This window comes from Strongylocentrotus purpuratus, unplaced genomic scaffold, assembly GCF_000002235.5.
Source record: "Strongylocentrotus purpuratus isolate Spur 01 unplaced genomic scaffold, Spur_5.0 spur5_scaffold_9, whole genome shotgun sequence".
Taxonomy (NCBI): domain Eukaryota; kingdom Metazoa; phylum Echinodermata; class Echinoidea; order Camarodonta; family Strongylocentrotidae; genus Strongylocentrotus; species Strongylocentrotus purpuratus.
Genome location: NW_022145615.1, coordinates 17,759,619 through 17,787,542, shown reverse-complemented (window position 1 = coordinate 17,787,542; position 27,924 = coordinate 17,759,619). Strand labels below are relative to the sequence as shown.

The 27,924-nt window shown below is 39.6% G+C and overlaps 1 protein-coding gene across 1 annotated transcript in view; it reads left to right on the top strand.

Moving 5' to 3' along the window:
• The window catches only part of LOC593709 (sushi, von Willebrand factor type A, EGF and pentraxin domain-containing protein 1), a 33,548-nt gene extending 6,522 nt beyond the window's left edge, over window positions 1-27,026 (top strand). The window contains exons 4-31 of the mRNA XM_011679287.2: window positions 602-910; window positions 1,349-1,684; window positions 2,273-2,599; window positions 3,055-3,390; window positions 3,909-4,244; window positions 4,607-4,936; window positions 5,363-5,698; window positions 6,193-6,510; window positions 7,714-7,926; window positions 9,401-9,613; window positions 10,116-10,289; window positions 10,747-10,923; window positions 12,654-12,830; window positions 13,273-13,446; window positions 13,960-14,214; window positions 14,558-14,746; window positions 15,669-15,920; window positions 16,502-16,678; window positions 17,111-17,359; window positions 18,978-19,181; window positions 19,647-19,838; window positions 20,939-21,139; window positions 21,760-22,008; window positions 22,364-22,606; window positions 22,938-23,150; window positions 23,898-24,497; window positions 24,938-25,099; window positions 25,510-27,026. Of these exons, the coding sequence (XP_011677589.2) occupies window positions 602-910; window positions 1,349-1,684; window positions 2,273-2,599; window positions 3,055-3,390; window positions 3,909-4,244; window positions 4,607-4,936; window positions 5,363-5,698; window positions 6,193-6,510; window positions 7,714-7,926; window positions 9,401-9,613; window positions 10,116-10,289; window positions 10,747-10,923; window positions 12,654-12,830; window positions 13,273-13,446; window positions 13,960-14,214; window positions 14,558-14,746; window positions 15,669-15,920; window positions 16,502-16,678; window positions 17,111-17,359; window positions 18,978-19,181; window positions 19,647-19,838; window positions 20,939-21,139; window positions 21,760-22,008; window positions 22,364-22,606; window positions 22,938-23,150; window positions 23,898-24,497; window positions 24,938-25,099; window positions 25,510-25,688 (7,121 nt within the window). The 3' untranslated portion in view covers window positions 25,689-27,026. The remainder of the gene's footprint in view (window positions 1-601; window positions 911-1,348; window positions 1,685-2,272; window positions 2,600-3,054; window positions 3,391-3,908; window positions 4,245-4,606; window positions 4,937-5,362; window positions 5,699-6,192; window positions 6,511-7,713; window positions 7,927-9,400; window positions 9,614-10,115; window positions 10,290-10,746; window positions 10,924-12,653; window positions 12,831-13,272; window positions 13,447-13,959; window positions 14,215-14,557; window positions 14,747-15,668; window positions 15,921-16,501; window positions 16,679-17,110; window positions 17,360-18,977; window positions 19,182-19,646; window positions 19,839-20,938; window positions 21,140-21,759; window positions 22,009-22,363; window positions 22,607-22,937; window positions 23,151-23,897; window positions 24,498-24,937; window positions 25,100-25,509) is intronic.
• The last annotated feature ends 898 nt before the right edge of the window (window positions 27,027-27,924 follow it).

Below are 27,924 nucleotides of genomic sequence, written 5' to 3'. Positions count from 1 at the left end.
CTCTGCTATACGCTACATCAAGGATGTAGATCGGATTACCCCAAAGCATTTTTCGATAATTGTTTCAAACACCTCTTACAACGGATTTAATTTAAGACTTATCATGATTGTTGTCCCTCACGTTACTGATTCACTTAACATTGTATTTTTTGAAGAGCGTTTAAGAGCGGGCAATCTATCTTCTCATATTATCTTACGTTCTTTTCCATTTTCCTTCATCTTTTTCCTCGCTCTAACCTCTTTTTGTTGTACATTCGATTAGGGGGTGGGATGGGGGGTTATTGATAGCCCACTGCTCTTCCTGAGGTCCCTGTAATCCGTGTTATCCCAGGATAACCAGGTACATGTTTAATGGAAATGGGTTGAGAGGGACAACGAATCAGCGTGTCCATATGGATGTAAGCAACGGAGATGAATTAAACCTATATTATGAACTATCGCATTAGAGTCAAGAGCCTTCACCCATGAAAAAACAGTGCCCTATGAGCCCCGACGATGTTTAAGATTATCTTAGGATTATTAGATGTGACCTACATTTGTATGTAACTACGGATCTTATACTACCAGTCATGATAATGAAAATAAATTCCTATACACGCAGCAACATCTGGCAATGCAGACATCAGACTAGATGCTGGTGGCTCCCTTCTGGAAGGCAGGATACGGATTAAGATCGGAGGGGAATGGGGGACAGTTTGCGACGATCGCTGGGATCTGGCGGATGCCTCAGTGGTTTGTCAACAACTCGGTTTAGGTTCGGCGCTGGAAGTGCGTTCCTTCGGACCGGGAAGTGGACCTATATTACTGGATGACCTTGCATGTACAGGAACTGAAAGTTCGTTGACCTCGTGCAGCTATACCGACCGGCTCAACTGTAATCACAATGAGGATGCAGGGGCCGTGTGTTCAGGTATATAATTCTGAATTATTTCGAAACCAACCTATGTTAGGAAAAACATTTAGGATCTGTGATAGGTTGGGGAAATAAATTTACAAATACCCTTCCAATAGGCAAGTATATTGGGGTATAATAATGATGCTAAGTCGTTGATTTATCATAAAGTAATTTCAGTTTCAAGAATATTGCAAATTTCGAGTTTCAAAACTCAACTAATGCCTCACTACCGCCAATTAATTAATTATGGTTACTGAAGGAACACAGAAGGTTCGGAGTTCCTTTTTTGTGACGATCCTACAGGACTCAATAGGTTTTAGACCCGATCTTTTTTATTGCAAAATCATGGATCTTAAGGGAGAGGATAAGATTTAAGATGTACTAAGCTACAGTCTTTCAGAGATTATTACATTATTCCTATCACGGATACTTTAATCGTGCTTCCAATTGTAGGTTCTACAGGAGCAGAAAGTGTTCACCAAGGAATTCGCTTAGTCGGAGGGTCTTCAGAGTACGAGGGTCGGGTAGAAGTCTACATCAACGACAAGTGGGGCACGGTATGTGATGATCTGTGGTCTTTGACCGATGCAAATGTAGCATGCAGACACATGGGCTTCGGACGAGCCATTTCAACACCCGGTGCGACTGCATTTGGACAAGGATCTGGTTCGATTATGATGGATAATGTAGAGTGTCATGGCGATGAAACGTCACTACTTGCCTGCCCATACCAAAGCATTCATAACTGCGGTCATGCCGAAGACGCCGGCGTCGTGTGTGCTATATCAAGTACGTTTCATGAGAAATACGAAAAATTAATGTAAATAAGGATTGGAATGTAAGAGAACTGAATACTGATTTTGTTTTAGTTAAAAGCCAATATTTTGAAAGAGCTATACATGTATATACAAAATTTGTCGATTATGTCACGGGCATCAATAATGCCCTACACTCTAAAAACTAGAATGGTTTTTGGTAAATCAATAGAAGGTATTTATTTGAACAATCAAAGTCTGTTTCAAATTTATAATCAAATTGCTTAATTTCATCAAAATGAAACTTATAATTTTTTTATTTTTTTTTACCAGTGATCCTTTTCGAACGCATATCTTCCCAATACGTTGGATCTTTCTGATCCGATGAGGTATCTTCAAGTTGTAGCACCAAATGTGACTCGAAAAGATGAAAATGGTCTGGTCCTGCCAGAGGTAACAGCAAAATGACAGGTTTCCACACTGTCTACTCCCCTCGCATTGTCATTTAGTGGATGTTTCAGATCACCGTCAGTCAGAGAGTTATTAGCAATGATTGGCAACGCTGCGACCATTACACATATTTCTTACAAGCTTCGGTCTTATCTTTTTGTACTTGATATAGATTCTACAAAAGTACAATCGACGATTCGTCTAGTTGGAGGTTCTACAGAATATGAGGGTCGAGTAGAAGTCTCCTTCGGTGATCGATGGGGAACGGTATGTGATGATATGTGGTCTTTGATCGATGCTAATGTTGCATGCAGACAACTCGGCTATGGATCGGCCATTGCAGTTAAAGATTCCTCGGTGTTTGGTGGAGGAACAGGTCCCATTTTTATGGACAATGTAGAGTGCACTGGGCGTGAGACGTCACTTGATTCGTGCCCTTTCCAAAGTAGTCATAACTGCGCTCATGTGGAGGACGCTGGGATCGTGTGTGCTTCGCCAGGTAGGCTATGATTCTATAGAACAATGAGAAATGTTGAAAGAAAACAAAAAATGGAAATTGAAAAGTGTATTTACATTTGAACTACTATTACCCCGGTTAAATAGATTCTTTTTATTTGTCTTCGGGCAAGAGACGTCAGCCCTCATAGCAATATCGTGCCGGTAAACCATTCCGTTGGAGTTCAATCAGACTTTCAATTTCAATTCAAATGAATATTAAATACATTTCTTTGGGACAAGATCCTAGTCGACACGTATGTGCAAGTTACATTGGAAGGTAAATTCCGATCATGAAAAGGGTGGATATTTCTGTCCTTGTTCTTCCCGGTTCTGCCACGGCCTTCCTTACCTACAATATCTTCTATTTTACCTGTATCCCTAGAAAGTGTGCATGCTCTGAAGGCAACAATAGGAAAGTTATGCATATTTCTTATGAGTTTCGATCTTATCTTGCAGATATTTTGGAAGCATATGTGAATCAGTCGACCATTCGTCTAGTCGGAGGGACTACAGAGCACGAGGGTCGAGTAGAAGTCTATATCGGAGGTCAATGGGGAACGGTATGTGATGATGTATGGACCTTGGCAGATGCGAATATTGCATGCAGAGAACTGGGCTTTGGTCCGGCTGTTTCAGCCCCTGGCGTTGCTTCGTTTGGAGAAGGATCCGGTCTCATTTTGATGGACGACGTAGATTGTAATGGACACGAAACATCTCTGATTTCCTGTGAATATTCCCGCAACCACAACTGTGGTCATTCTGAAGATGCTGGGGTTGTATGCAGATCATCAGGTTTGATTACTCTACAAATATAAAATGGGTCTTACCTTGTGTCATATTGCCCTTTATAAATGTTTTGGAGTATATTTTGAGTAACGTTAACTTTTCATAAACTCCTAGCCCTTGTGTTTTAAGTTTACCTAGAAGCCAGAGACCTCACAACTAAATTGCCTTAATGGTCAGGAAATAAATTTAAGTTTAGAAGTTCGCCCATCATCAACATTCGACACCCATTCCCAAAATTGAAAGGTAGGATTGAGTTAGGGTGAGTACTACATTAGTTGCACAGTTGAATTGATAGTCCTATAATAGACTGTTCCGTAGTTTCGATATTCCGAAGGTCCTGCACCTGTTCAAATACATTCAGAATGTGGGCCACCTGAACAGTCTTGCTCATTACTAAGAATCTGTAGTCTAATTTATATCTAAAAGCATTTTTTTCACATGAAAAGCTCAATACTAGATAGCTTGTCAAATTGGCAGTTTGTGACAGATGCATATACTTCTTACAATCCTTCATATTTCTATAGCGTCTTCGGTAGCAAAAGAGAATCTAAACATTCGCCTCGTGGGGGGATCTACAGAACTAGAGGGTCGGGTAGAAGTTCACGTTAACGGTCAATGGGGAACAGTTTGCGATGATCTGTGGACGTTGACGGATGCGAATGTTGCATGCAAACAACTGGGCTTGGGTCCAGCAACATCAGCTCCCGGTGCATCTAGGTTCGGACGAGGGGTAGGTTCTATTCTCATGGACAACGTAGAGTGCAGAGGGGATGAATCAGCTCTCGCATTCTGCCAGCATCATACTAGTCATAACTGCGGTCATCAGGAAGATGCTGGGGTAGTCTGTTCACCTCGAAATGGTTCGTATCACACTTTTATTAGGATGAAATAGTAATAATAATAGGAACAATGAAACGGGGACATGTGTCGATATGACGTAGAAAAGTACACCAATCAGAGTCAAAACATGCTGATCCGGAATGTCGAGAAGCGGTATTGCCAGCTTGTGTAAACCTGGTGTAAACAACTTTACAACCCTGATCAAGAAAAAAATTGCTCCTCTAAACTTAATGATTTATTCCTAGGGTAAACTATTGAAGAACCTGTTAGTAAACTTGCAAACTATGGATAAATAACCTTTCGAAAGTGCTTGAAACTGTAGTCTCCTGGGTTTTTTTTTTTAAAGAGAACATCAATTCGAAATCTTTGACTTTGTACACAGGCGAGAGTTCAAACATACGTTCCATCCGTCTAGTCGGAAGTTCTTCGCCCTATGAAGGTCGAGTAGAATTACTCATCGCTGGTGTGTGGGGAACAGTTTGTGATGATATGTGGGATAGAAAAGATGGTATGGTGGCCTGCAGACAACTCGGGTACGGACAGGTCATTGCAGCCACAAGCTCAGCGCGGTATGGTCCAGGTAGTGGACCTATACACCTCGATGACTTGCGATGCGCTGGTGGTGAGAGTATGTTGGTCTCGTGTCGCCATGCCGGGAACACCCACAACTGCAACCATGGCGAAGATGCAGGCTTGACATGTTCACCCCCTGGTAAGTACCGAGGATGGCCAGAGTGTTGCTGACGTGAATGAAACTACTCCCTGTGGATATTAACAAAGGATGTTCGTTACTGGAATACATCGTCATCCTGTCTTTATAACACATCCACAGAGAATGTTGACACTGTCAACAACAAAAATGATACCATTCTAATGTTTTCACACCTTATCCACATCGAATGTTGACGATATGTAAACGATTTCACTCTGAATTCGCGGAAAATATTGTTGTGTATAGTGTCCGATGTAAGTATACCATCTTTCAACGTTCACACATGTTCACGGTGTTTACAAATTCTAGGACACTCAGGCCTACTCTTATTGTCAAGGTATATTGCCAACAATGTAGACCCCAGACACACTGACACTTCAATATAATATGCAATTTTTATTGTCCATTTGTCTCACCAAAATTAAGATGGAGTAGAACCCCCAACCGAACCAGCCGTCTCTCTCCGTCTTGTTGATGGCTTCTCGCCATTTGAGGGTCGACTGGAAGTCTACATGAACGGCAAATGGGGAACAGTATGCGATGATATGTGGTCTTTGACGGATGCCGATGTTGCATGCAGACAACTCGGGTTTGGATCAGCTTTATCAGTCAGGGGCTCTACCTATGGTGAAGGATCGGGTCGTATACTCATGGACGATGTTGAATGCACTGGGACTGAAACAACTCTCATCTCTTGCCAGTATTCAACGACTCATAACTGTAGACATGCCGAAGATGTGGGAATCATTTGCAATCAACCAGGTGAATTTCACAAGATAGCATGTAAACGGATAATTGCTGAAACTATACTTTTTTTTTATCTAGCTAGAATGAAACAAAATGTATATAGGTGTTGGGTATATAATATGATGATAGTCTTTGACAGAATTATTAATCGCAAGTTCGCAACAATCACAATTGTATAACAGCTTTTCGGTGAGAATTCTAGATCAATATTCGGATTCCAGTTGTACTGCATTAGAAATAATATGTTTAGGATGAACATGTTTTTAACTTATGTCAATCCTGGGGAAGGCGCTCGTAATGCTTCATGGCCTTTCGTTTGAAACATAATCAGGTCAATAAAATAACCCAATCCATTGTAAAATGGATGACAATGTCCATTTTAAGTCTTTTGACAGTCACGACGCTTCTGAATGTGAAAATTGTATTCACAATGATCGAACATTTTATATTTAGCGAGTAGTCCTTGAGCTTCTATATTGGTCAAGCTTTCCTCGTTTCTTCCAATATAGAGGGAGCCCAGACAGACGACGTGCGACTCGTTGGAGGATCATCACCTAATGAAGGTCGTGTGGAAATCCTCATCAATGGCGAGTGGGGAACTGTTTGTGATGATATGTGGGATATGACTGATGCAAACGTTGTCTGTCGCCAACTTGGGTTCGGAGTGGCCTTCAGAGCCTTATCCTCCTTTGGCCTAGGATCAGGTCCGATCTCCATGGACAACGTGGAATGTGATGGAACAGAAACGTCACTGCTCTCATGCACCCATTTGGGTTCCCACAATTGCCAACATCAAGAGGATGTCGGTATCGTATGCCAACCACAAGGTGTGTCTAATTTGCCTTACTCAAATCCTACTTTTGACTGAGTCTGAAATTTTCCCTTTTATTTTTCGTTCAACTTTCATGCATCTGACAGTACTCAACGTCAATAACAGAGGCCCATGTTTTGGACTAATTGCCCATAGAGCCCAGTGCCGATATCTTCAGAATATTTTAAGATGCTTGGTTTGGGATGATGATGATGATATAGTAGTACCGTGTCCTTGTAGCGAAGCCGTGGTCGACCAATCCCTCTTTCGCAAACGGGAAGTTGCGAGAATAGTAGTTGCTTTGGTAACCTCTCACATGGCATCCTGATGACATGGCCTGTCCCCCGTAGGTTCTACCTGATTGGCAGGTCCTCCACAAAAGGCGGATAAGTAGACTTTAACATACCAGGACTCTAACATCTCTAACTTAATTCGACTCGCGTACATCTAAATTTTGTTGAAGGCAAGGTCATTTACCTTTAACCAATGATTCAAGATCAAATACAGTTTTGGAAACGCTAGTTTGGCGTCCATATACCACCGTGGCTCGTAATAGTTTCTTTCACAGCACGGATACCCCTACACTATCACCCCTCGGAAAAGTGCCTCCTAGGACACCATCCTAGAGATTAACTACCCCCTCAAAGAAAAAGTGCCCAATTTACCCAGACATCCACTTAGGGGTAACCAATTTGAGAATGGTTATCCTAGGGGATAGTAGACAAGGGAGAAGTGTCCGTAGGTATAGTAGCAGAGAGTAGTCCTAGATCAGTATCTTCATAAAGCTATTTTCTCCCCTCTTTTTCAATCAATAGTGCATAATAAATGGTAGAGTAGTTGCGATTAGAAATACACCATTTATCCACAAATTGACATCACGCGCTAAGGATAAGAATTTTGGAGGTGTTGCGGTTAATGGTTCTCTTTAAATCCATGGGTTGGAGGTTCCGAATTCCAGCCCGGCACTTACGTCATTTGGCTAATCCTAAATCCACATAAATTCCCAACCCAGGTGTAAATGGGTTTCTGATATACTACAGTGCTCTATATTTGGCGGCTCGGCTTTGAATGGGGTAATGTTGGAGCACCATGAGCGTAACGACATGACGGACATGTGTGCTATATACAAAGCCGCTTTTTTCGTTAGATACCGCGAACAATTTCGTCAAGATATATTTCCTATTCATAATCTCATTCGTGATTTCCATCTATTAAACAGATGCGGTGTTGACAGCTGCACCTGCTGTTGAATGTCCTATACTCAGCCATACGAACCATCCTTTGAGGGTATCCTGTACTAACGGTACCATCGTGGGTTCTCTATGCACCTACTCCTGTGACGATGGCTTCATCCTGCAGGGAAGCTCCGAAAGAACATGTCAAACATCTGGTTCATGGCATCCTAACGGAGAAGGAATTCCTGTCTGTGAAGGTAGCCTATATATCTAGAGTTCTATACCAAACCATACAGGTCACGTGTCTTTACTCACCTAGTCTAAATTTATCTGGTTTATGTATGCTATGCAGTCAAGGTAATGGTGTCCTACGGATGTAATAAAGTCCCACGGATGGGGATTTCTAAAAAAAAGTTCGGTTCTTTGATCTGACTGATACACCCTTTAAAGAGAAATTCGAGAAACAAATTCACTCGGTCGCTTTAGATGAGTGGCACGTGTTAAGGAATCTGTGGGATATCTATTGTAGTTTCTGTAGAAACATACTGCCATAGCGCTTATGGTATTTTATATGTAACGTTAATGGCCTTTGGTAATGTAAATGCAGTTGCCTTGATTTGAAATTGTTTTATCTTTATGTTCTTGAAAGTATAAGCAATAGAATTAGCTTGGTATTCTATGAAATTCTAAAGGGCATGGGATTTAAAAGATGAGAGGTTGCAAGATGCTTATTTAAGCAGTTGAGTAGAATATGCCATGCTTATTTGAAGGGGTAAACGTTTAGTGTAAAAAGGGCACATTTCTTTAATAAACACTAAATAACCTATACAGAGGAGGGACAGTTAATATGGTTGATAACGAGCACGATAATATTCCAATAGGGGTACAGTTCGTTGTCATTAAATAAGCAGTTACTACACACAGCTGCTTCGATTCTTTGAAACTAGATATGGCTCTTTTATTTGACACCCAAAACACACACTTTGTAAGTGACAATGGGAAATATGAATAAAGCAAGGAGCACTTATCAAAGGGCAGTTATATAACGAGGGAACGTGACACTTATCACAAGTATTTAAGAAGAGCACTTTAATATTAGAAAGAAAAAAGGGGCACTAGTAAAAAGGGGAAAAGGCATTTAAAAAAGGAAAAGGGACACGCGTCAAAGTTAAAGGGGCAGTCATCAGAAGTGAAAATGGGCACTAATTAGGAAGGGAAAGATGCACTGTACTTGTCGAAGCAAAAGGGCCACCTATCCGATTCGGTTAGGGGCACCAATCAAAAGGGAGAAGGGCACTTGTCAAAGTAAAAGGGGCACCTATTATATTGAATATGGGTAATTATCAGAGGTGAAAAGGGGCACTTTTGAGATGGATAAGGGGCACTTCTCCTAAGTTAAAAGGAGCACCTTTAGGGTAATTGAAAATGTGTGCTGTGGAGAGAGGCACTGTGTTCCTCTTGCCCTCCCCCACTCCCGCCTTTGATTAATTTAGCTACAATATTGACAAAGAAACACTTTATAAATATCTCACGTAATATAGACCTACATTATACTTCATTCGTAAATCAGCCCTTATCTCTTCATATGATAAAAATATCCGGATTCGATGTTGGTTTGGCTGTTACATCAAGATGATAATCATTGCTAATTCTATATAATTCTTGAACGGTAATCTCATCGCATTAAGAATCGTATCTACTTTCTACTTCTTGGAATATCCCCTTTTTCAGCTGAGGTGGTGACGGTTGCCCCTGTTGTTGAGTGCCCGGCAATTGGTAGACCCACGTATCCATTGGCTGTATCGTGCTCTAACAATACTCAAGAGGGTTCTATGTGTACCTACGCATGCGTCGATGGCTTCAGTCTGGAAGGGAGCCCTGACAGAGTATGTCAGGCATCAGGTTCATGGAGTCCAAGTCTAGAAATAACTCCAATCTGCAAAGGTAACCAGAATGTGATAGGTCTTACTATACTCCTCCATATTGTCCCGATCTCCCTGCACTCGCAAGAAGGACATAATTAAGACCCATTTATTGGTCGATGGCACTAACTACCGTCGTGCGGACACCCGACCATAAAATTATAATCGTATTACTACGAATTTCTTGATTCTAATTAAATGATTGGTCGGACTCATAAAGTCACACGTGACATATATCTTAAGACTTTCAACGAGTTTGTGTTTACCCCTATCATTTGGTATTGTACGATAGTTGCACACATGCTGAAAGAGTGGTATAATGAACTTAATATTCAAATTACAAATTAGTTTTGTTTTCTTATTGTTGAAATGCCGTTAACTTCTTCGCTGAAATGCCTGTAATATACCACGTTAATAATATTTTATGGAAGTACAGAGTTTACGTTTTGAAACCGGTGGATATGAGGTGTAAATTGATTCATTAATAGAAATTAGCATTCTCTTTTATTTGTCCTATAATTCAGGTGTCAGTTGTCCACCACTAGCATTAGAGCATGGCACAACCCTATGCACTAATGATTGGATGTATCTGTCAGCTTGTATGCCAGTCTGTGACATAGGATATGAAATAGATCGTCATCGGGCTCTACAGTGCATCTCGTCAGGAAATTGGACAGAAGAACTACCCACTTGTCAATGTAAGGAGACACAAAATACATGAATATATGCGTATGATAATAATTTTCTGTGCTCACTGTTCTGAGTATGTCTGTGTACTTTCCCTTCTTGGTCTTAGGAGGATATTAGTCGCTCACGGCCTTCAAACTCATTATTTATATAAAGTAAACTTATCTTTCTTGCATTAATCAGATAGTGTATATTTAAATAGATACTATTTCGATTTGTGACAGATCCAGATGAAAATGGAAGTTGATTTTATTTGATCAACGGCAGGGTATTTTAGGCATTATTTATTGTTTAACAAGTTCTAATCTTTCACTGCAGATTCTCACTATGCAAAGGGACAAGACATCAATATTATTTAGATCTCATCTGGAAATAATAATGTTTGATCTATATTTCACGATCTAGTCATACTCTGTTGATGATAATTCCGCTGTTGCTTGGCCAATCACTTGATTGGTAACTCCACAGTATCAAAGTGTCCTGAGCTTCCCATCGTAGCAAATGGTGTAAAGACATGCACAAATGACACACACTTAGGATCCACCTGCAATGTCACGTGTGCAGATGGCTTCAGATTAGTAGGACCCGTATCCAGAAAGTGTGAAGGAAGAGGATCCTGGTCCAGATACCAGCCCGTCTGTCAAGGTAGAATCATCTCTTCTTTATTAACTCATAGCCTTCCATAAGGCTGCATGCAAGCAAACCACTGTTTCACTACCATGTGCGCCTTTGCACGCATTCGTCATGGCAGTTATTGTTCATGCTCATTGGACTGTGATGTGTGTTTCGCATGCGCTATTCATAGAACCGTCGCGTTAAGACTCGGTCACAAATGCCATTACGAACTGCTACGAACGCCGTACGAATGATTCTCAGACAATGAAAATTCGGGAAGACAATGGAAAAACAGGGAGATTCGTACGAAATTATCGTTCGTACGAACCTTTGTGACCGTAGCATTAATCAGATTAGCTCAAAATAAAATAAAGGCTTGGCACAATGGGAATTAGCCCTGTGGCATGATAAGAGATAAATAAATTTATCTAGAACTAAATTTATGAATCAGCAGTAAACATGAATAACATGGATGAAATAAATAAGACAATGGGTTCGGAACAGCTCAACCCAAAACGGGGAAACTGTTTATTAAAACGCGCATTTCATATTTAAATACGTGACTCCGTAAATCCTAAACAGGGCGTATACAAATGTTTCCCCGACTTTGGTATATAGCTTCTAATTAGAAAATATATATAATCATGTGACCTTCAATCATATGTCATGGTAAAGGGTGTCTAATGATGCCATATTCATAATTATGCTGTCACGGATGACTGAGCAGCAGGCTCTTCAAAGGTATTGTCAAAATCATCTTGTACCAAGTTTGGGCTGAAGGCAGCAATTAATTTGGGTCAAAAGCCCTTATGTATGTTTTTAGCTCATTCCCCCAAAAAAATTGCTCACTTATTTACTCTGAATATTAGGCTGTTGAAAAGAATTTGTGTTAATATTCACCCAGATTCAAGGAAATGCTTATTACTTGCAAAATTTATAATATTTTCCTTGTTATGATGGTTACAATATTGACTTCATTCGCTTCCCTTGTTTTATAAATCCCTCCTCATTGAGTGATACAAAAAGGATACATCTTATTTAGGATATCGTTCTTTCTTGCATTTGGGTTTAGTAATCTTTTATTTTTCATTAGCTATTCGAGATAAACACTTTATGCTCATTACGCGTGTGAAATGGCTCAGCGGACGAGTGAGGAGAGAGAACTTAAAGATCATGAGACAAGAAGATATTTGGCTGTTCAAAATAATTATATGTTATTCTATGGATTGAAATAATATTCTATTAAAGCATCATTTTTAACAATTTTTAACAATCAATGAATTAATGAGGCGAAATTTAATTTTTGAAAGGATTTAAAACATGCAAAGATGCATATGGCCTGACTCACTTTTGTTCCATCAGTCCAAACTTGGTACTAGCGATTTTTAACAATTTGTTTACACCCTGGTGCAGTCGCCCGTAACAGAAATATTTTGAATATAGTATCATTGGACTGAGAATAAGTTATTCTTCATCATGAAATAGATTTCAAAGTCATATTGATTATGATTTTTATGAGCTACCAAAAGTGGGTACATTTTTTTTTTGTACACACTGTATTTTTCCAGATTAAAAACTAATTTAATCATTCTAAATTTAATACTATGTCAAGTTTTTGTCAACATTTTGATTAAGATTTATTTAAAAGATGTGATACTAACTCTTTAGCTGCTAGGTTCGAAACATCTCCCATATAATTCCATAACTGTAAAAATAAAAATATAGGTTGTTAGTAAGATATGTGTTATGTTCGTTCTCAGATATTCGTTGTCCAACTCTGACGTCTCCTCATTTTGGATCACTCGCCTGTACACAAGGCTCAAGGCATGGATCTGTCTGTACATCTACTTGCGGAGTAGGGTATAGAGTCATCGGGAGCACAGCCACAAAGTGCAATCCAGATGGTACTTGGACTCAAGACATACCCACGTGCGAATGTAAGACTCTCTTATCAAAATCGTAATTATTTAATTCAGGGGGAAGGACGTAATTCTAATTAATTATTTTACATGAGGGCATGTCCAAAATATGAATTCCTCTTTGTTACCGAGTACATTTCCGATTTGAGTATAGGTGCTCTTGATGGTTGCATCTTTCATCTAGGGCCCGCTGGAAGAGCAGTTTCATAAGTGAAGTGGCTATACCCTGGGTAAATAAAACGTTATTATTATTATTATTATTTGTAATCCTATACCTTAGCTGGGATCAGACCAAAGACATGTATACTTTCCACGAGAACACTGCTTATTCTTCTATGAACAATAATGATTATGGGTCATAAATGAGCATATACACTCGACTTCTTTGCCCTAGGATATCAATGATGATATTTAAGCCTGTTGCTATTCAGAATTTATTCTCCATTTTTCGTTCTTCCAGTGATTACGTGCGGTCCAGAAGTAGAAGCACCTCTGAACGGGAGCGTTGCATGTTTCATTTCGGGTCGGGTCTGTATCTACAGCTGCAATAATGGTTTCGATCTAACTCCACTCACCAGTGTGGTACGAACATGCGAAGCCCACGGATGGTCAAAAGCGGCACCTACCTGCCTAGGTACAACAGTCAATTGAGATGATCTTATTAATGTTTCTAAAATTACTTAAGTGTTAGAGAGAGACTGAATGTATCATATGTGTACTAGATAAAAGAGGTGTTAGAGTCAAATTTTGTTACCGTCAGAAAATGTGGTTCTAAAACGATCGGTTGATGATGTGACTGATCGGTCATTTGGTATACTTTCTTTGGTTCAACTGTTTTAAGTTGCGGGGTGGAGCAGTGTTCTATAAGCATGACCTGAACGTTTAAGAGCAACTGAACTAAGATCATATTTGTGAACGACCATTCTTGTTTTGATTTTCATTCAAAATTCGATTGCGGAATATCAATACCCCCAAATCTTTCTTTTTTAATAATAGTGTTTGGTGACAAGTTGACACATGCCTACCATGTAGTTTTCAATACCGATACTTCCACAATCAATCTGTAAAGGCATATATACAAGAAAATCAAAAATGATCAGGGCTACATTATTAATTGTGTTCTGTTTACGCCCATACCATATCACAGACAGGAGAGCACCTGTCTTCCAGACTTGCCCTGAAGACGCAATGACTTTCATCAGTGATCCTATGCAAGAAACTGCTACGGTCAACTGGCTGGCGCCCTCCGCGTTGGACCATTCGAATAACAAGATCGTGGGTGTGTACGTCTCTGGACCCGCCCCAGGTGCATCTTTGGAAGGAGGCTCCTATCCAGTGGTTTATGTGGCTGAGGATGCAAGTGGAAACACTGCTAACTGTAGATTCACCGTCGTCGTCAGTGGTAACGCTTTGACTTTGCTTCCTACAAATAATATAGGTTCCTTTATGTTGTTCTACTTTTATAAACACATGGATAGAACATATCAGAACAAAAATGCTCTATAAGATGAACGCAGGTCTAGAGCCACTGAGGAAACATAAAATGGACTATAACAATAAATTCCATATTCCAAAGTTTATTGGAAATTGTAAGCGGAGACGTTAGGAGATCCAGCGCCAATATGCCTGATCCTTTTAAAAAATATCATATGTAGAGATGCATTATTATGATGATATGTTGTACTTTAGTACACCGCGTTTTAAGAGATACGTGTCTTGTGTTTCTCACTTTGTCAAATCCGTAGTCATTCGTTGTCCCGAGTTGTCTGATGAGGATCTGGTCAAGGTGAACTGTTCTCATGGATATCTCCGAGATTCCATCTGTCGGTTCTCTTGCTCTGCGGCTGGCTATGAAGTGGTAGGACCTGACATGACCCAGTGTGTCATGGATAGAGATGAGGCCAGCTGGAGTAGTGCTAGACCATCATGTACAGGTTCGTTTTTCCAGTGACGACTGGCTAAATTGTTTTCTATGCCTCATTGAACAACTTGGCAAATATACAGCTCAACATGTTTTATTGTTGAACTTATGTTTACCACTTATGATAACATACACTAACAAATTTCATGAAAAAAGGGCCATCTATTCTTAGTAATCTCTAAACAGAACAAAGGCTATTGGAGTAAAGTGATACTCTTGGTGTAGTTAGTTGTTTACAAAAAATCCAGTCGCCTCTTGGTTACTCAATTCTCCCCTACAGATAGTACTTATTATGTGAATGTGTGTGTGGGGTGTGTGTGCGTGCGCAAATGTGTACGTGTTTGCGTGAAAGTGGGTGTGCGTATGTGTGTGTGTTTTTGTGTGTATATGATAATATTTTACACTTGCTATATAAATGTGTGGGGGGTTTTCTTAAGTGCGCGTGTGTGTACTTATTTGCGTGAAAATGTGTGTGTGTTTGTGTGTATGTGTATTTTAATCATTACAAACATCAAACGCAGGGTTCTAGGACACCTCCCCCCTGGACATCCACCCCCGGATAACAACCCCCAGTCAACTACCCCCTAGGATAACTACCCCCTAGGGCAACCACCCTCTAGGATGATTACCCCCCGGGACAACTACCCCCGGACAACTACCCCCACGACAACTACCCCCTAGGACAACCATCCTCTATGACAATTCCCCCCCCCCGGTCAACTATCCTATGGGGTAGTTGTCCTGGGGGCCGTTGTACAGGGGTAGTTGTCCTAGAGGTTAGTTGTCCTAGGGGGTAGTTGTCCGAGGATAGTTGTCCTATAGGGTAGTTGTCCTAGGGAGTAGTTGACTATGGGTGGATGTCCAGGGGGTAGGTGTCCGGATACGCAAACGAATACCATTCATTTTTACTTTTTACTCTGTTCATTTTGATGCAGATTACTCAGCACCAGTATTTACCAACTGTCCATCATCTCAAGTAGTCTTTGCCGAGATCAACCAGACTACATCTAGTGTAAGATGGCCTGAACCACGTGCTACCGACAACTCAAACAATGCTCTGCATGTTGTAATGACTGCTGGAAACGGTTCCGGAGTCATGAGACCTGAGGGAACGATCTTAGAAGCCTATGAAGCAGTAGATGAAAGTGGTAATCGAGCAGAATGCAGTTTCAACGTAACTGTGAAAGGTAATTTAAGTTTTAATGCAGGCACTTTCTTAAGTCATGGAACTGTTTCTAAGGAAATTGAATTAATGATTTCACCTGGAACATTACAGACTTTACAGACTGATTAATGTACTTCTTGCCTTTTCCATCATAATAACAAAAATATTTTTTATGTTCAGATTATGAATGTGCTTTGGAAATCATACTTGCAAAGGTACCACACCGAGTTATTAATGGCAAAGGAATTCCTGTCACAAAATGTTTCGTATATACATCTCATATATCCGTTTCCTTGCATGAACATAATTGTGCATTGATCACTTTTGAGGCAAATACGACAGCTGTCACAAATTTTGTTTAGTGTACGATTGTTATTTGCTAGAGCTAGACACTGCATTCTCATTTCATTGTAGGAGAAGTTTAGCATACATTGCCAAATTATTTCTCTCTCTCCCTTTACTCTTTCTGTCTTTCTGTGTCTCTTTGTATATATTTCTCTTATTCTCTCTTTCTCGCTCTCTCTCTCCTTTTTCCTCCATCTCTCTTACTCTCTCTCTCTCTCTCTCTCTCTCTCTCTCTCTCTCTCTTTGTTTCCCCGACAGTGATTCGCTGCGCTCAGCTTGATAGTGACTTCATTTCCGCTTGTTCGGGTACGGTCTTGGGTTCTGTCTGTCACTTCTCCTGTCCTGAAGGTTACCTGCTTCAAGGTCATTCCTCCAAGAGCTGCCAGAGAAATGGTTTTGATGGAATCTGGTCTAATCAGCTATCATTCTGCTTAGGTATTATGATTACCCAACATAATTCTTTCAAATTGAACAAGGTCGTTCTTGCATCCACCCTCAGATTAGTTCTATGAATGAATTAGTAGGTTTTTTCAGTGATCAGAAAGGCAAGGCCGGTCTAAAAAAAAATGTTTATATTATAAACAACTGAATAGAACTGATAGATTTACTGGGGTAGCAACATGGAGCAATTATTTTACAGTTGCTAAACATGGGGTAACCCCCCCCCCCCCCCCTCCCATTTTCAAAGCCCAAAGTTATGGTCGCCAGATGTAGCTCTAGCCAGGTACCAAGCACTTTCTTTCCACCTTTCTTCTGAAACTCCTGACCCTCATTAAGTCGATGTGGCGTGACACTTCAGCGATCAATTAGCATTGTCGATAAAATCGATTGAATATAATCCATGATGACCTTTTTTTAATATCATAGATAGCCAAGCTCCAGTATTCACACGTCGTCCAGAACCGATAGAAATCACTGCACCACCTCTAGAGATGAGTGCATTTGTAAGCTGGGAGGTACCTGAGGCAGAGGACCAGGACCCGAATGTTCTAGTATTCCAGATAGCAGGACCAGCTCCAGACACGGAACTACCCGAGGGTTTCTATTTGGTGAGGTACATGGCAATGGACAGTGCAGGGAATGAAGCAGTCTACACCTTCAACATCACAGTCAAGGGTAAGATGATTTCCCAGTTTCCCCTTCCTTTCTAATTTACTACATATGGGGAGGACGGACTTCATCTTTATAGCGAAAATAATTTCTCTTTAGTAAGAGTGTATTTTCTTCAGTGTATATGCTAAATTCTCGAAAGAATATGTGATTGCAAATCAGTGTTATAACGTAATTCGTGTCTCAATGCTAGTTTGCAGTAATGCGAGGAAAAAATACAACTCGAAAACCAGATTATAGTTATATGTTATGTCTTCCTTCTTTTTTTTCGCGCCAATATGGACGCCATGATAATGCTTCCAATGAACTTTGGAAAGGAAACAGATAGAAAGTGATTTGCGTAAAACTTGATGGAACATTATCAGGCTTTAAATATCAGATGTTTAATTATTATAATCGAGAGTTTATTATACAAAGAACATAATAATGCCTCTTTATCACCTTTCCATTTTTATGCCTCCGTTACGAAGTAGCCGGAGGCATTATGTTTTCGGGTTGTCCGTCCGTCCGTACGTACGTCCGTACGTACGTACGTCCGTCCGTCCGTACGTCCCGTTCTCGTGATCGCGTTATCTGAAGAACCGATTGATGGATTCCTGCCGAACTTTGGTCATGTATGTATCTTGCAGAGCCGATGAACTGATTAGATTTTGGGGTCACGAGGTCAAAAGTCAAAGGTCACAGGGCTCATTATGTATGCAAAAACAGCTCGTGATCGCGTTATCTGAAGAACCGATTGATGGATTCCTGCCAAACTTTGGTCATGTATGTATCTTGCAGAGACGATGAACTGATTAGATTTTGGGGTCATGAGGTCAAAGGTCAAAGGTCACAGGGCTCATTATGTATGCTGAAACAGCTCGTGATCGCGTTATCTCAAGAACTGATTGATGGATTCCTGCCAAACTTAGGTCATGTATGTTACTTGCAGAGCCGATGAACTGATTAAATTTTGGGGTCATGAGGTCAAGGTCAAAGGTCATGCGGCTCATTATGCATGCAAAAATAGCTTGTGATCGCATTATCATTAGAACAGATTGATGGATTCCTCCCAATCTTAGATCATGTATGTATCTTGCAGAGACGATGAACTGATTAGATTTTGGGGTCACGAGGTCAAAGGTCAAAGGTCACAGGGCTCATTATGTATGCTGAAACAGCTCGTGATCGCGTTATCTCAAGAACTGATTGATGGATTCCTGCCAAACTTAGGTCATGTATGTATCTTGCAGAGCCAATGAACTGAGTAGATTCTTGGGTCATGAGGTCAAAGGTCATGGGCTCATTATGTATGCAAAAATAGCTTGTGAACGCATTCTCATTAGAACTGACAGATGGATTACTATTTAACTCGGGACATCTTGCAGAGCCAATGAACTGAGTAGATGTTAGGGTCATGTGGTCAAAGATCAAAGGGTCATATATGTATATGAGAAATTGCTTGTAATCACGATATTCTGAGAACCTGTTAATGGATTACAATTGAACTTGAATTTGAACAATTTCTTCTGTTTTGGTTTGTAAAATTGCTCTATGACGGAGGCATCATTTCGACTGCGCGCAGTCGAAGTTCCATCTAGTCTATCCTAACACAATCCTTCAATATTTGTGTTCTCTCGTTCAGTGGTACAGTGTAGCGACCCAGAACCGGAAGTCAATGAGGATGTCGGGGTCATTTGTAACCGTGGTAACTTGCTTGGGTCTACTTGTGTATATTCCTGTCCTGTGGGCTATGATTTGATTGGTTCTCAGAGTACCACGTGTGTAATGATGGACGATGATAGTACAATGGGAAGATGGAACACAACAACAACACCGAGTTGTCAAGGTAACGTACAGCCATTAGAACCTAAGAAACTATAACAATGATGAGAGCAGATCCAGGTGCTATACACTTGGTTTTTAGTACTAGGTTCTTACGCATACATGTTGCTCGTGTGTAAATGTCAACAAATTGTGATGGTTCTCCAATAACATTGCGTGAGAGTTATTTTTCAAAGGAGAGCAAGTGCTGAAATTAATTTCAAATACATTAATGCGATTTTAAGAGTGCGTATTTGATGAAAATATTCAACTATAGGATTCATTAACGAGCAGGAATATTTGTCAAATAACAAATCCTTGTTTATATACTCTCATCTTTTCTTCTTCTTCTTCTTCTTTTTTTTGTGTTGGTAATGCTATGTTCCTCTATAAAAACATCCGATTTTTGTATACTATGATGTACATTCATGCCTTTCCCTTCTTTTCCCTCGATCTATTTTTCCCCCTTTAACTTTTTGAAATCACACAGCTCGTAGCTGCCCTTCACTTGCTACCCCTCCTGCAGCGATTGTATCTGGATGTGTAACCGATCTGGGAAACTCTTCAACCTATGGTACAAACTGTACTTTTACCTGTCCGGCCGGGTATTTCGGTGTAGGTGAAGCAGTGAAATTCTGCCAGGCTGATGGGACTTGGTCGACTACGGGTTTCGCGTGCCAGAGTAAGATACTCATTTGTTTATACAGTGCGTCCCAGAAAAAACGAAACCGAGAAGTATCGATGTTCTATCATAACTTAATCACAACTATAATTAATGAATGATACATATTTGGAAAGCTTAGAGTCTCCCCTTTCGTTACGTTTTTTCTGGGACGCACTGTTTAACAATGTCTAAATGCCCCTGCTGACTCGAGAAGTTCCATCATTTTTGAACTGCCAAATTGTTGTAGTGCCAGGGTAATGTGTGAAGCGCCATGAGCGTCAGAGCCTAGCGGATACCGGAGTTATTTAAATATCCATATAACTATTATAATTACATCAACATGGTAAAACCTGTGTAGGCTTTGTTAGTAATAATCATATATTTAAACTTTATTTTTGATTAATCTGTAAGGTATTGGAGGTAATCGAATTCAGGCATTCATCTATTACCTAACTATGACATAACTTGGCGAGGGATGATGAATTTTACAATTTGTGTTAATGGTTCGACTGTTTTTAGAGTATTATACAGCGATAATAATAATGCTATAATATTTAATGGAGTTACTGCTGCTACCTGCTAGACATGTTATATTTTGACGATATTGTACAGCCTTGACGATAAGCATGGTGTAGAACAGACTGGGTCATCGTTTTTAGACTCTTTCTTGAATCTCCTGATCTGGATGAGTTGTCAAGTGGGTCAGATATGTTTCCACTCTGTGACAATAATACTGCCCGCCAAAGGTTTGTAATCAGAAATATTTTACATCAGATTTGTGGCACTGCAGTATGTTATGTCAAACTGAAAAGTAGTTTAAGTTGAAACTAGTTTTAAAATTCTAAAGCGATTCGGGAGGCGGTCATGCGTTTCAGTAGGCAACCTACCCCCACAGTTGTCATTTCCAGTAAAATGAGGAAGACACTGGTTTGGTCAATTGGCCATTTCGGTATTCTACAAAATCTGACTCTTGGTTGTACTGATGAACATCAACAAATCATTGACTAATAGACAACCCCCAAATAGGATTCTTCTCTCTCCGTTTTGCTTCTTTAAACAAATTATGGGATGAACACCTTCTTTCATCATAAAATCTTTTTCTTTATCAATTCCACTAGAACGACACTGCGTCGGACTCGGTGGCAACGGTATCTTTACTTCAATCCCACACCAATGCATGGGCTTTCCTGAATACGAAGACGTTTGTGTAGTCGCATGTCTTCTCCCGGGCTATCAGCTTCGTGGGCCTGGTTCGGCTGAGTTCCAATGCATGCAAAATGGGACATGGGACCAAGCATTGGATGACTTCACCTGCCTTGGTAAGCAAAATATGAAAAATATGAAGAAACATTTTTTTAAATGTAAATAATCCTCTTTCATCTGTTAAAAGTCTCCCATATAACATTAATGCAATTAATCAAAATAATGTTATTCATAATAATAATAATAATAATAATAATAATAATAATAATAATAATAATAATAATAATAATCTTTTAAAGTCCACTCCAAATTTTATTAAGTTAAAACGAAAATGGAAATTCTTTTTGCCCAATTGATCGTGAGCCCGGCAGCCACTGAGCAGCGCCAGATCGACATTGCTCTATCCCTTATTGTTGAACGCCAAACAAGGTAGCAGCAATTCCCGTCTTTTAACGTCTTTTGGTATTATTTTTGATAACTTTTTGATTTTATTTGGTAATTAGAATAACACTCTGTAACATAACACATTGAACTATATTCTAGAGCGCCTTGAGCATTCTGCGTAACGGAGATGGCATTATTAACTAGATAACTATCTAATTACATCATCATAACTAAACGTTTTGAAAATTCGAAAATGGAATTTATCAGTTTATTGATCTCTGATTATAAGTAATGTTTGTCAACTCGTTTTCCTCTGTTTTTCATTTTATTCACATTCACACTTACACCAAAGATATTGAACCACCCGAGCTCTTAACCTGTCCAGAATCATTCATCGTTGATAAAACTAACCCTGACGGAGTAGAAGTGACCTTTGACATACCAACCGCGCGTGATAACAGTAACAGCAGCCTACGAATAGTGACGTCACCAGAGAACTTGACGTCACCTCATTTCATTTTCCAGGATTCAGTGCTCTCCTTTGAATTCTTTGATGACACTAATAATAGCATCAAATGTACTTTTGATGTGCAGGTCAAAGGTGAGTGTGACGCTTATCAATTCAGCACATTGTAAAATTGTTCCTCGGAATAATCAGTGTTAGAATTGTATTTGCATTTAGTGGGCATTTTCCTCGGTGGAAATGAGCAAGTTGGTAATTATAAAGTTACCACGGCATACCAAAGATTGGCAATCAATATTGCAGAAGGAGGAGGAGGAGGAAGAGGAGAAGGAGAAGAAGGAGGAGAAGGAGAAGGAGGAGGGGGAAACGTTCGAATTTTGCGCAAGGCTGGTATTTATGGTGAAAACTTTGCTTTTCATTGTATAGTTAAACTTAAATCGTAAAAAAGTGGGGAAACCTGCTAAAAAGATCATTTTTTATCTTTATTGATCAGAGGAATTTGGTGTGGATATCCTGTATTGTCCTGATGACATCACAGTTGAAACGGAGAAGGAAGCTAATGTGACGTGGTCTCGACCAGTGTTTCGTGGAGAGAACGCGTCGAATATACAAGTAACCGGCTCCGTCAATGGTACCTCGGCAATGCTACAGATTGGTTTCCACTCCATTGAGTACACTGCAGTTAATAAATTCACTGGGAAAGAGTCTGTTTGTCGATTTAATATCACTGTTAAACGTGAGTATTCATTCTTTCTTGCAAGATTGGATAATTAAGTGGTTCTTTCCAAATGGTGTGTCAACTGTTCAAATGAATCCATACAGAATTTTTCGAATGTAAAACGCATGATATCATGGCTATACTGGTCAGTACCGCAGGGAACAGTTTCATGACCTTCTTTGGAATCCCAAAGCATTACATGTCCTAGAAATGTACGTAGTATAAGACAAGACAAATATTACAACATGGATTAAAGATAGATCTTCAGATCAATTTGGTTAAATCTGAGCATAATTTTGCTATGATATAATATGTTCTACTTGTTTTCACGCGGTATCTCCCTCTATAGCACTACCGTGTCCTCCTCTCGACACACCTCTAAACGGCGCCTTATCATGCCGTAAATGGGAGACCATTGAGATCTGCAGCATGTCATGTAAGGAAGGCTATGATATCCCTCGCTTGCCCTCCAGACAACAACCGCCAACGCTCTACACGTGTTCTGCATCACAGGGTTCATCCAGGGAATGGAAACCGAATGACAATGTCGTCGATTGCTCAGGTACGAAGCTGAGCATACTTATTTCAATATTTCCCTGGCTCAAGGGGCAAACGCACCGGAGGGGGCCCAGCATTGACTTAGTAATACATAGACCAGTTAGAAAAAGACACCTGTCTACCAAGGCAGGAACTCCAAAAGATCATTGAGGATAGAACTGAATGGTAAAAGCTTGTCAAATCAGTGCAAGTACGCTCGACCTAGTATTAGTAGTTTCCTGGCGCACAAAAGAGTTCAATACAGCTTTCAGAGTACTGTGTACATCACAGTCTTTATATCAGCTGTAGATCGCGATCGAATGTATTTGTGGCGGTGTGGTGATTTTGTTGTTGTTGCTCTCTCTCTCTTGCTAGCCTTTCCTTTCGCTTCATAACACTTCAAAGGTCAACTCCTCTCTCCTTCATCCTCCCCTTCTCTCTCTCTCTCTCTCTCTTTCTGTCTTTCTCTCTCTTTATCACTCTCTCTGTCACTCTCTGCGTGTTTCTATCTCACTCTCTCTCTTACTTTCTCCGTTTTCATCTCTATCCTTTTCTCTTTCTCACTTTATATCTGTCTCTCTTCCCCCATCTCTCCCTCTCTCCGGCTCTCTCCGTCCCTCAAACCCTCACATCACATACCTCCTTATCCAGGCTATTGCTCTCATGTTTCTGTGTCCTTACCTTTAGTACATGATTGTACTACCAGCAGATTAATAAATGCTCTCAAAACTTGATAATTCATTTTTTTTCTCATTAATCACTCACTTTGAAGGACTCAAGGGCAGGCTATCTTATCTACCGGCCGGGCTGATATATTACGAGGGTGATTGCGGTCAGTTGGTTACCCAGCAGAACATTGCTTCAGCCCTGACCACCCTGATTCAAGCATCGACGTTCGGGGATCTGTGTAACGACAAACAATGTTCAGTCACCGATGTGACCGTCACATGCGGACCCCTGGACCACTTGCCCGAACCTCCACCTGCTCAGAGACGTCGAAGGAGGGCCAGACGCGATGCGATGTCTGCGTCCATACCATCGGGTGCAGAGCGTCGTAACCTACCAAGGGCGTCCTGGGCTACCAACGTGACTATGGTCTCCTTCGACATCTCAACGAGACACGACATCGACAACGATGCCGTGGATGATGAGCCAACTAGCGATGCTGATGATCGCTTGGCCGAAATTGAGGAGAACCTTTCTCGACTGGTCCACGAGATTATCCTGACAGGGACTGCGGACGGTATGGAAGGTGACATGATGGAGAAGATCGCCCAGCTACCTCTAGATGATGCCTCATTGGTTCTTGGTGACATCAAGTCGGCCTGCGATCAAGGATATGTTCCACAAACAGGATCGCCAAACCGATGTGGTAAATCAAAGCTAAATGGCATTTGCACTGCTAATGTATGTAGTAGATATTGTTAAACAAATCCTTCGGGATTATTAAAAAAAAATACAACCTATAATTACTAAATATTAATGAATAACAGCCCCCCCCCCCCCCCCATCGATATATACAAAATATATATGAGGAGAAAATTATGATCTACACAAAAAACGATAGAAGTATGATATACCGCCATTGTAAGACTTGGTCCCATAGACGTTTTAGTAAAAATCCACCTACGATATGAGTTCCAGTAATCTAAATGATGATTACTCGAAAGCATTGTGACAAACCTTTTGCAAATATTATACTGATTTACCCTTAGGTCTCATTTCCATACATAACATGAACAATTGTAATAGTCATTTTGTAAACGTGGCATAAAAGAATTGCCACTAATGATGAATATTTCTATCTTCTAGTTGCCTGTCCGCGAGGGTATATCTCTGGTGGAGACGCTGAGATGTGTATGCCCTGTACCACTGGGTCGTACCAAGACCAATCAGCTCAGTCTGCGTGTAAACCCTGTCCAGCTGGACAAACCACCCCCAGAGAGGGTGCCAAGAACATCAACGAATGTCGAGGTAATGATGAGAAAAATACATTCGAATCATAATTTAGATTTGAATGACGCTGAATACAATGTTTCTGAGTATGATAATCATACCCTTCAAATGGGGTAAGAAAAAGGAACAAATATTAATCTTGTAGCTTTTATGTTTTCGATTTACATCATGAAGTTACATGTTGAGTAATAAGATATAAAAGTGATGGAATTGTAGGTAACTAAGTTGTCTCGATGTACAATACCTAAGAAAGTTTTTTGTGGATTCATGTTATTGCTAATTTTAGTATTCTTAACACCGTGGACGCGATATTTGTCGTAGCCGAAGATGAACTAGAACCGGTATCATGTCTTTACAATTTGCATTGCATTGTTTGTAACGTACATCACTGATTTTCACCAGCTTTCTATCTTCGTATCTTCTGACAGACCAATGTAGCCCAGGTTCCTTCTCGCCTTCTGGATTGGTTCCCTGTCTACCATGTGATCGTCAATCCTTCCAATCACAGGCCGGCCAGAGATCATGTGACCGCTGCCCCACCAATCAAAAGACGTACAGATACGGAGCCATTTCACAAGAAGAATGCACCTTTTACGACTCAATCTAATGGTGTTGATATAATTGAGATTCTTTTATGTAAATCTCGAATTTTTATTTGAAATTTATTTTGAAGACATGGCTCGTGTTTTTTTTCCCTCTCACTTGTATCAACCAGGAATGGAAGGAAAATATGTTAACGTATATAAACATGAGAAATCCTTAATGATAACAACTCCTTTATCGTGAGGTATATGACGAAAGTGTCTAGAAGTCTGCTTGTAAATGCATGATATGAATATGCTATCGAAGCTAAAGACACTTTAAAATGCCAGTTTCTACAGCAGGAACTCAACTTGCTTAACTAATCGTAGAAGTACTATCCTTTATAGCTTTAAATATAATTGTGAATTATGTCAGTGTCACCAAAGTTTAGTCTTCCGCATCTTTTACTAAATAATGTGTTATTATTTTTTTTTTAAAGATTGTAAATCTTGTATTAAAGACTTTATATATTATTTTGTGTAGTTATTCTCAATTTGTGTCATGTCATGATTCGAAATGAAATTATGTACTGAATAATGTAAGTCATGTGAATTTTTTATTTTTACTGCTTTCTTTATTATTTTGCAGGACTGTGTAGAGGACAAGTCTATTTCTTTACCTCATAAACATGCTTTGATGTAGGTCGATACTGACTGATCAATCTTGATTTGTTTCTAGCAAAAAGTATTTAACAACCCTTAAATATTGTCATGATTGTGTATCAAATATAAAATTGTAAATAACAAGTAATGTAATGTATTTTAAGCACATAACTTTGCTGTACTAGCTTACACTTACATGAACTTTCATCCAGGCATACCATTACATTTCACCCCTCACGCCCACTACATTTACGCATTATAAATCAAGGTTATATAATTTAGGGGAAAAAATGCCAACACAGTAAATGTCATTATACTATAATAGTTTACCCATTTAATTGCTACACAGTGTGTCCTAATACAGACAGTGAGGTGAAAGTTTAAATGCACTGTTGTTAACATCTGCTAATTAAATTCACTAAGTATAAATTAGTTTTCATTCGACAAAGATTCTGATGTAGGGGTCAATTTAAACATGTCTTTCCGGTAGGATACCCAGCAAAGTCAATAGCACATGCCTGGGCCAAAGTAAACTAATTTTGAACCGTAAGTAATTACATACTGACATAGATAGTTGCAATATGGCAAAATGAGTTCACCACACTTCTTGCAATATAAGTTAAATAATAGAAACTTAAAGAATATCGTAACTTCAAACGGTTTATTGCTGGTCAGATAAGAACATGATAATGTAAACTGCTGTAATGTTATGTATAAACAAAACTTATTTTAATAAATAAAGATTATATTTCCTTTTTACAATTTAAAAAATCGTATCCCTATGGCTATGTGATACACAAGGGGCATATATATATACATGGATATATTTTAGAGAGAGAGGGTGTGTGTGATGGAGAAAGATGGAAAGAGAGGAGGACAAGAGAGAGAAAGATAGGGAGAGATGGATATGTATAGACAAAGTAAGAGGAGAGAGAGAAAGAGAGATATAACGATAGTTAAAGACATAGATAGATAACTAAAGACAGAAAAATAGTAGAGAGAACTTGAGAGATAGATAAATAGTTAAATAGAGAGAGAGAGCGTGATACAGAAAGACGGAGAAAGAGAGAGTAAAAAAGGAGATAGAGAGGAGAGAAAAAGAGAAAGATATATATAGAATAGGACTCAGACAGATACAACGAACAGAAACAAAGAAAGGTAGCGAAAGAGGGAGAGAGAGAAGAAAGAGAGAGCGAAAAGAGATGTTAGCGATTTAAAATAGAGATACAGAAAATTGATTGATAAAGACAGAAGTCACGTAGTACGAGTATAATCAATTAAGATTAGATTGAATAAACTGAACTTGTGTTGAAAATATGTTGCATAGATCCTGATAATTTTTCAATATTTTCCATTGTATTTTTTTAATAAATTTCGTGGAAAGCTCTCTCGCTTCCCCCACCCTCCTTTGTATTCTAATTTTATTATTTTCTCTCATCCTCCGAATAACACCTCAAATACATCCAAATTATCCTCATGAGTCTTATGTTCATATTCATGTCCATCGGTAACGATGAGGAAGAGGTTTACATATATAACTTTGAAATAACGATGTCGTTAAAAACCACAGACGGTACATTAAGTTTCAGGATATTTCTTAGATTATTGGCGATGAAGGATAGAGACGGGGGTTATATTTGGAAAGAATCGATGCGCAAT